The sequence below is a fragment of the Tupaia chinensis genome, unplaced genomic scaffold (assembly GCF_000334495.1).
Source record: "Tupaia chinensis unplaced genomic scaffold, TupChi_1.0 Scaffold000037_17, whole genome shotgun sequence".
Taxonomy (NCBI): Eukaryota; Metazoa; Chordata; class Mammalia; order Scandentia; family Tupaiidae; genus Tupaia; species Tupaia belangeri.
The window spans coordinates 252,159-262,365 of record NW_006159475.1 but is presented as its reverse complement, the minus strand read 5'-3'; the positions used below and the strand labels follow the sequence as shown (position 1 = coordinate 262,365).

Genomic DNA, 10,207 nt, shown 5'->3' with positions numbered 1-10,207 from the left:
GCAGGTATGTAATGAAGACTTCTGCTTGGAGTGGAGTGTGGGAAATGTACCCACGGCTGCTTGCTGGGGCACTGTCTAGGACTGACTTGCATCTGCTGTGGCCATGTGACAAAAAATGCTATTCCTATTATGCTTTTAGTGTTGCCTTTGCCTTAAGAGCAGAACATTCAAGATAAAAATCAATAATTATGGGAACTGGTTTCTCCAGATGGTACATCCTTGTCATTTTAGCAAGGTTTTCCAGAACATCGCTGCTAAATCTCCAAACAAGTCTAATTCTTGGCCTTCATAATCTTCTAGTAGCTTAAACGGATGAAAGTGCTTGGAATTGGGCAAAAATGAGTTAAAATTAGACATCAAATTTGCTTTGCTTTTAACTCTTTGAATTCAAAGAGGCTTAGAAAACATTTGAGCAGAGTACCCCTGTTCTTGCAGATTGGCCTTTCCTGGGTGTCTTTCTTTGGGAGCAGTGCCACTTTGGGAAAGGTCTAGGACTGACTTGCATCTGCTGTGGCCATGTGACAAAAAATGCTATTCCTATTATGCTTTTAGTGTTGCCTTTGCCTTAAGAGCAGAACATTCAAGATAAAAATCAATAATTATGGGAACTGGTTTCTCCAGATGGTACATCCTTGTCATTTAGCAAGGTTTTCCAGAACATCGCTGCTAAATCTCCAAACAAGTCTAATTCTTGGCCTTCATAATCTTCTAGTAGCTTAAACGGATGAAAGTGCTTGGAATTGGGCAAAAATGAGTTAAAATTAGACATCAAATTTGCTTTGCTTTTAACTCTTTGAATTCAAAGAGGCTTAGAAAACATTTGAGCAGAGTACCCCTGTTCTTGCAGATTGGCCTTTCCTGGGTGTCTTTCTTTGGGAGCAGTGCCACTTTGGGAAAGAGCCTTGCAGCCTGATACTTAATCAACTAAATTCAGCACATTTAATGGGCCCTAGTTATAGGCCAGGCACTGGGGAAGATAAATAAGATGTGGTTCTCAATTTCTTCTGGGGAAGATATGAAGAATAAGAAAAGGTATAGGTTCACAATCTCTCAGGTACATTTCTCAAATCCTAAAACCTCCTAAAATGGAATTCTGTTTTCTGTAAGTCATCTGGAAGCCAAACTTGAAATGATGTGAGTCTATTTATACATATCCTTTACTTTTTAATCCAACTAGTGTAGATCTTTGTATATTTTGCTTAAGAAAGATCAATGGGACGTTGTCCTGGTTCCCACTAAGGATGTTATACAATGTTGTTGATTATGAACCAACATAATCTTTTATAAAATCTCCTACAAATAGAATCTGAAAGTGAATCTGGTACTAAGAAGCTGGGATTAGAGGCTTTGGACCTCTAATTGTTCAAAATCTCTTTCTCTGGAGAGGACTCTGCTTTGAAGGCATCTGATATCTTCCTGGAGGAGAACTGAATTTACATTGCCTCTGCTTATTACAGAGAACTTTAATAAGTAGTAGCTTCAATGCTAGAACTAGCAACTTTAGAACTTGGGTCTTTTATTTTCAGTTTTAAGTCTTTAATTTCTTTAGGATTTCTTGCATAATTTTCTTTCTTCACTAAAAGCATTGTCTTGCCAAGGATTTATTCCTTTTTCTCATTAGAGAGATGAATTCCTCCCACATTTCTCCTTGTAGGTATTGTTTAATCTTGGTATAGTTTGATTGTTTCTTTCAGAGCTTTAATTAGTCTGTCCCACTTAAGCTGTAGGGGACCCTATATGAAATATTAGGTATTGAGGTACCCAGGAGTCTGTCTCCAACTCAGATAAAATAGCCTTCTGAAGTCTATATATAAATATTTTCTTAACAGCGTTCATTCCTCTTTCTCTTTCTTCCCCATTGATTTCCCTAGAGTCACTCTGGCTTATTTAAGGTCTTGTTTTAATAGGTGCCAAGTTCTCTTTCTTTGGGAGTATGGACAGTCCTCAAAAAGTTCAAGATAATATGTATTATGAAAAAATAATACATGAATTTCAATTTTTTGTCTCCAAAATAAATTTGTACTTTGATTTCATTTTCCACAAACTTTTTGAAGTCCCTTCTTATAAGAGCCACCTCACATCAGAAGATGTGTGGATATCCAACACTCATGGGAATGGGATAGCTTGACTTAAGGTGGTCTTTGTTCCTGTAAACTTTCAGAAGATAGAAATGAGGGGTGGAGTGTTAATGCTTTTCTGGCATTTGAGATGTAAGTCACTCACTTGAAGAGGCAAGAGGCAAGCCTCTTCCAGAGGCTGGAGGAGGAGATTTTTCTTGTTTAAAAGTTGTAGCATTAAGTCTTAGGAACTTCTTGTAAGGGTTATCTTTCCTTGGCCCAGAGAAGGACCTAGGACCCAGAGAGAAGATAGCTTGAGTGGTCACTCTCCTACAAGAATCTAAGACAAGGCCAAGAAGGCTTTAAATTTTGAAGGAAATATCTCTGAGGGGCCAGTGGGTGGTATGGTGGTTAAGGCACTTTAGTCCCAAATTTCTGATCACAGTTTGAATCTGATTGTTGTATTCTCCCTATTGATTTTTTTTAAAAATCACACTAGAAATTGTTCTTTTTATCTGTCTATAATTTTGTTTACTAAATCAATATCCTTACACCTCCCTCCCCAGTCCTTTCCAACTTCTAGCAGACCTTCTTCATCTCTCTATTTCTATGATGTCATTTCTTTTTCAATTTGTAGATAAGCAGAATATATAGTATTTATCCTTCTATGTCTAGCTTACTTCACTTAACATGATGTCCTCCAGGCTCACCCATTTAACCACAAATGTCCTTCGAATGGCTAGTTTTCCATTGTATGTATGTATGTGTGTGTGTGTGTGTGTGTGTGTGTATCTCACAAATTCTTTATCCCCTCCTCTGTTGAAGGACACCTATGGCAATTCCATATCTTGACTATTGTGAGGAGTGTTGCAATAAAAATTGGGTGCAGGTATCTTTATGGCTTATTGATTTCCTTTCCTTTGGATATCTATCTATCTCTCTCTATATGTGTGTGTGTGTGTGTATGTGTGTGTGTGTGTGTATGTAAGTATTTTTTTTTTTTAAGAAATATTTTTGCTATAGGATGCATGTACTTGCTGGAAAGACAGATGAAACACAAGAAATCGCTCCCTGAGGGGATAGTCATGCCACAATCCCTTCTCCTTCATTCTCCTCTCAGGATCTTGGGCACAAATGCACAGGCACACACCATGAGTTTTAAGCTGCTGGGTCTTGGACTTGAACTATAGTCGTCTTTCTCCTCCTTCCAAAGATCTTAAACAGCTTAGATGGAAGGCTGAGCATAATGACTGATCTTAATGTTTGCTGTTCAACCATTTTTCTTGATCTTGTTCTATGATTCTATACATTGTAAATTGTTTGATGGATTTGTAATAAACTTTTAAGATAAAAGGGAATTTCTTGTTCGTTTGCCCAAAATCTTGTGTTGTGTTCATTTTCTTAAACAAAAAATATGCTCCAAAAATGCCCAGAAGTTCGGCTATTAAAAGTTCTTTAAAGATCTTCCTTGCCAGTGGTTCCATAGTGTGGGCTGTCCTAAAGCATGAGCTTTCCGGGCTGCCAGCATTTGACATTTTTTTATCTCTTTGATAATAGCCATTCTAATTGGGATGATATGATATCTCATTGTGGTTTCGATTTGCATTTCCCTAATTATTAGTGATCTTGAGTTATTTTTCATATGCTTATTGTCTGTTTGTATTTCTTCTTTTGAGAATTGTTTATTCAAATCCTTTGCCCATATTTAAATCTACTTATCTGTTTTCTTGATGCTGAGTTGAGTTCTTTGTATGCTCTGGCTGTTAATCCCTCACCAGATGCATAGTATGTAAACTTTTCCCCATATCCTATGGGTTGTCTCTTTACTCTGTTGGTTGCTTCCTTTGCTGTGCAGAAGACTTTTTTTTTTGGGGAGAGGTTTTTGCTATAGGGCACATACGCTCACCAGAAAGACAGAGAGAGACAGAGAGAAAGCTAGAAATCATCCCCCAGGGGAGATGGCCACACCACAATCCCATCTCCTCCATTCTCCTCTCAGAATCTTGGACACACACGCACATGCGCCCGGTGTGAGTTTAAGCCACAAGGTCCGGGACTCAAACTACGATCGACTACATGGGAGTTCAGTGACATAGCCATTATGCTAACTTCTAGTCCCGCTGTGCAGAAGATTTTAAATTTGATCTAGCTCCATTTGTCTATTTTTGCTTTTGTTGCCTGTACTTTTGCAATTTCTTTTTTTATTTATTTCATTTTCTTTTATACATTCAATCACATTATTTAGCTTACAAAATGAATATTTCAGTATGTGAACATTTCTCCTTAGTCCATTTGATAAAACTATAAAATATCTTCAACAGATAATACTACATTGCAATTTTATTCATGAAGTGTATTCTCATCCCAATGTCCTAGAGTTTTCTTCTAGCAGCTTCATAAGCCTTTTTTTTTTTTTTTAGAGGTTTTTGCTATAGGGCGCATGTGCTCGCCAGATGGACAGAGAGAGACAGAGAGTTAGAAAACGAGAAATCACCCCCCGGGGGGATGGCCACGCCACAATCTCTTCTTCTCCATTCTCCTCTTGGGATCTTGGGCACGCACGCACACGTGCCTGGCGTGAGTTTTAAGCCACCGGGTCCGGGACACGAACCGCGGTCGACTACGTGGGAGTCCAGCAACGTAGCCATTACGCTAACTGCTGGTTCCCCCACATTTAAGTCTTTAATCAAATTGGAGTTAATTTTTTTTTCTTGTGAAAGATACAGGTCTAGCTTCATTCTTTTGCATATGGATGTCCAGTTTTCCCAGCACCATTTATTAAAAAGACTCTCTTTTTCCCAGTGGGTATCCTTGACACCTTTCTCAAAAATCCGCTGTATTTATTTATTGGTTTTCTGTTCTGTTTCTTTGGTTTACATATCTGTTTTTTTTTGTTTGTTTTGCCAGTACCATACTGTTTTTAACTAACTGTTATTAAGTTTATAGTATATTTTGAAATCTGGTAGTATGATATTTTCAGCTCCATTCTTTTTGCTTACGATTTCTTTGGATATTTGAGGATCTTTTGTAGTTCCATAGAAATTTTATGATTATATTTTCTTTTTCTGTAAAGAATGTCCTCTTGATAGTCATTTTTATCTGTAGATCCTTTTTGGTAGTATAAACATTTTAACAATAACAATTCTTCCAATCCTTGAACAAGGAATTACAATCTCAATAGATGGGGAAAAACTACTTGAAATTCAACATTCCTTTATAATGAAAATGCTCAACAAATTAGGTATAGAAGGAACTTATGTCAACACAATAAAGGTCATGTATGACAAACCTGTAGTAAACATCATACTGAAAGATTTTTTTTTTCCTCTAAGAATTAGAACAACATTAGAATGTTCACTTTCTTGACTCTTACTTAACGTAGTACCAGAAGTCCTACTAAGAACAAATAGGTTAGAGAAAGAAAGGGTAACCAAATTAGAAAGAAGTCAAATTGTCCATTTGCAGATCTTATATATAGAAAATCTTAAACATTTCACAAAGAAACCTCTTAGAACTGCTAAATGAATTCAGTAAAGTTGCAAGCTACAAACCAGCATACCAAAAGTTAGTAGTGTTTTTATTCACCAATAATAAAGCTGAAAAAAAAATTCAGAAAATAATTCTATTTATAATAGCTACAAAGAAACCAAAATATCTAGATATATTTAACCAAGGAAGCGAAAGACCTTTATAATAAAAATTTGAAACTACTGATAAAAGTAAATAAGACAAAACAAATATTTTAAATTTTGACTGACACATAATAATTGTACATGTTTATGATTTGCAATGTGAGATTTCAATATATGTGTGTGTGCGTGAACATATAATGAACAAATCAGGGTAATTAGTATATCTATTGCCTCAAATATTTATCATTTCTTTGTGAAATGAGCATTAAAAATCTTCTCTTCTAGCTATTTTGAAGTATGTAATATATACTTATCAACAGAGTCACATTGGAACTGTAATTAGACATAAAAATTAGACTGTAACCCTCCTGTTTTTTTGTATCTGTTAACCAACACCTCATTCTCTCTCCTCTCCTCTTTCTCTTCCTTTTCCAGCCTCTAATAATCTCTCTTGCACTTCCTGCTTCTATGAGATTAATTTCTTTCTTTCTTTTTTTTTTTTTTTATCATTTTCACATATGAGCACACACATGCAGTATTTACCTTTCTGTGCCTGACTTATTTCACCTACATAAAGTTGTTTAGGCTCATCCATGTTGGTCAAGTGACAAAATTTCCTTCTTTTTTTGATGACCGAACAATATACTACTGAGTATGCTTACCACATTTTAAAAATACCTATTTAAAAAGTGCCCTGGTATTTAGAGACTTAAAGTTTCTTGCAATTTAGAGACTTAAATTTCTTCTTTGTTCTTCCTCCCTAACATTGATAAGAGCAGAACTTGTCTCTGGTAAAAGTGGGTTCTGTTGTGACTTCAACCTAAGAAATGTCTAGGGTAATTGATTTCAAAGTTGCAGTAAGAATCTCCAGTAACTTAAAATACCCTTTACTATCTTGGTCACTTGTCAGAAACAGCAAGGAAATCCTTGGAGAGGTGCACAGGAAATCCCTGGAGAGGTGCACAGGAAAGCCCTGGAGAGGTGCAAGCAGCAGAAAGCCTGGTGGGAAGCATTAATCAATTGCAGCCAGTGCTGTGAAGGTGCAGGCCACAGAGTAAAACCGAATGTCTTCAACATATCTCAAAATGGGGCACTGTGCACACTTACTAATAAGGATACTGGGGCTGCAAGTGTTCAATGAGCACTCCTATGGGAGGCAGAAACCAATGATTGCCTATGTTAGAGTCCAGTCAGATCTTTCCTGTGCATTGTATGGGTGTGAGTGCCTCAGTTTTATTGTGAGTCTCAGAGAGGAGCTAATTAAAGATGTTAAATGATGGAGTAGTATAGATCTGCATTGCGGTTGAACTGAGTGCTGGAGCAGTTCCCACTCTAATAAATTCTCAAACTTCTCTTTTTAGAAAAATCACTGCTTAAGTAAAATTGCAAATATGAAATTATAAAGAGATGATATGGTGATTGGTTTGATTCTTTTCTTTCCTTCTCATTAGTTTTGCATTTCAGATACTCAACTAACCAATGAGCTCATGGTGATAAAACTAGGCTGCTGTGCCTTTCCATTTCTGTCCACCATAGAGGATGAGCAAAATGAAGAGCTAACACGTGCGTGTTTGAGAAATTTTCAGGGGAAAAGTAAATGCTAATTCATGAAGTGAAAAGATTGCCAACTTCATTTCATGAATTCCTCCTCAGTCAAGATTTACCAAGTATATACTGAATACCTAATATAAATTATACATATAAGTATATATAAAGTATATGTGTAAACCATATGTAACTATGTGTCAGCTATAAATTATAAATAAGTACATAAAATATAAAAATAAATAAATCGATGTATCTATACAAATTTAAAACTATTGCCTTCTGTCAAGTCATATATACAGCTTGAAGCCTTCAGAAATCTCCCCCCTAAAGACTTGCACATGGTGAGGTCAGCAGTAGGTGTGGTGGTCAAGGGTGCTGGAATCCCACATGGCTGACCACAGTTAAAGTCCTGGACATGGTGGCTTGCTTTCTCACTTTCTCTCTTGCTTTCTTTCTCTCTGGTCAAAATAAATAAATAAAAAATAAATAATAATAATAAAAAATGATTTGCACATGGTTATAGAAACAGGGTCATGCTCTAAACATGCTCACAATTTGACATACTTTTCTCATCTTTATTATTAGCATGTTTCTTAAAGGAGAAATATTTTTACCTGACAAATTTCCTTGCATAGATCTGAGTCACATTGTGTTATCTTAATTTGCCCTGGTAAGTTAAATAATGTGTTGTTACTGAGTTGAATTATCAGTTTCTTTAGGTATTGGATGTTGTCCATCTACTCATTGAATAAAGACAACTGGGATGTTTTCACTTGATGGTTAGAATGAGTATGAATCCTTAGATTTTCATTTTGCAAGGTGAAGTCCCTCAACTAATAATTTTTTATTTTCCTGAGATAGTAGACAAAAGCTAAAAATTTTAGGACTTTTTTTTTTAAAAAAGAATTATTTTATTGAACTTTATTTATTTATTTAAAATTTTGACCACAGAGGGACAGAGAGAAAGTGAGAAAGCCAGCTGCCGGGTCCAGGACTTGAACTGTGGTCAGCCGTGTTTGAACTAATAAATTTTTAAGAACTAAAATAAGAAATTAAGGAGGGAAATAGAGAGACAAGATATTTATGGGACACAAAAATGGGGTATTATTTGTTGATGATAATGTGTTTTGTATCCTCAACTGGACTGATGTGAATGTATTCATGTTGGGTAAATTCAACCTACAAGAAAACTGATTAAATGTATAAAATAAATAAAAAAAATATGTTTTAGCCTTTTCTCAACAGAATCTGCAATTGTAAATAAATCATTGGTTAATCTTACAAGGGTAGTATTTAATTATGTATGGGAACATCTTTTGGTAACTCATTTATGTTTGTTATTCTTTCAGGATATCCAGATTCTGGTCACAGACTTTAGTTTATGAACCTTATTTACAAAATACAGTCAAGGGCTGAAAAATTAAAATTTTAATTTTATGCAACTTGGTTACTCTCTTTCACTTAAACAATTGAAGAAATGATTAGGTCAAGGAGAAATGTTAATGATTTTTAAAAATCAGGCATCTATAACATGCACCATATTACTCATCTATCAAACAACGACTTATTTTATTCTTACCACTGTGAATTTTCTCCTTAATTTTATTGATGGTGATCTGTATATAGTACCTCAGTATTTCTTTTTTTTAAAGAATTATTTTATTTAAATTTATTATTTTTTCAGTTTTGATCAGAGAGAGAGACAGAGAAAGAGAGAAAAGAAAAGAAAGAAAGCAAGCCACCAAGTCTGAAACTTGAACCATGACTGGGCATGTGGGAGTTCAGTGTCCTTAACCACCATGCCACCTGCTAGCCTCACACCTCAGAATTTCTAATAAGCTTATAGTGTGTACCAATATTTATTGTTTTTTTAAAAGTTTTTACAGCTCCACGCTGATTTGTAACAGTTTAGTGAGATAGTTAATATACATTACAATCCTCCCATTAAAATTGTATAATTCAATATTTTTAGTATATTCACAGTTGTACAACCAGTTATTAGTATGTACTTTGGAAACACATTTATCACCTTTGTACTCATTAGTAGTCACTTTTTATTTCTCTACAGGATTCACTTTCTTAAGGTCTTGGGCAACCACATTTTGTATAAATGAACTCATGGAATACATGGTCACTTATGACTACCTTCTTTCATTTAGTGTAATATTTTAAAATTTTAACCATGCTGTAGCACCTGTCAATACTCCATTCCTTTCTATTGGTGAATAATATTCCACTTTATGCAGTTACCATATTTTACTGGCCCATTTATCAGTTGTTAGACATTTTAAAGTTTATTTTTAATTTTATTAATTTACTTTTTAGCTTTATTAGGAAATAATTGACAAAAAATTATAGCATAATAGACTTGTTATGTATAGACACAAACACACACACATACACATACACACACATACACACTGCAAAATTATTAAATCAAATGAATTAACAAATCCATGATCATATACTTATCTTTTTTGTGGTGAGACCCCTTAAGATATACTTTCAACAATTTTCAGGTATACATTATTATTAACTATAGCACTATGCAGTATAATTGATCTTTGGAACTTATTCATTACAACTGAAACTTTGTGTCCTTTGACCAACATCTCCCATTTCCCCCACTCTCTACTTCTGATTTTAGTAACCACCATTATGCTCTATACCTCTGTGAGTTCCATGGTATTTGTTTTCTGTTTTTGGCTTATTTCACATAACATACTGTTTTCCAGGTTATTCATATTATTTCAAATGACAGGATTTTTTTTAAGGCTGAATAATATTTTTATATACAATTATACACACATTATTTATATTTATATTTATATCTATATATCTATATCTATCATCTATATCACATTTTCTTCCTGTGTTCATTTTTTGATGTACAACTTAGGTTAATTCCATGTCTTGTCTGTTGTGAATAATGCTGCAGTGAGCATTGGAGTGCAGCAATATGATGTACTG

At 34.8% G+C, this 10,207-nt stretch overlaps 1 protein-coding gene across 1 annotated transcript; it reads right to left on the bottom strand.

The window, feature by feature from the left end:
• Positions 1 to 3,313: 3,313 nt before the first annotated feature.
• On the bottom strand, positions 3,314 to 3,592 carry LOC106734867 (protein CEBPZOS-like). The gene has a single exon (XM_014587852.1). It carries the CDS (start codon positions 3,590 to 3,592, stop codon positions 3,314 to 3,316), a length of 279 nt encoding a protein of 92 aa, XP_014443338.1.
• Between the last annotated feature and the right edge of the window lie 6,615 nt (positions 3,593 to 10,207).

Excerpts from the sequence above, each read along its gene's own strand:
- LOC106734867 (XM_014587852.1), bottom strand. The coding sequence starts at position 3,592 with ATGTCAAATGCTGGCAGCCCGGAAAGCTCATGCTTTAGGACAGCCCAC.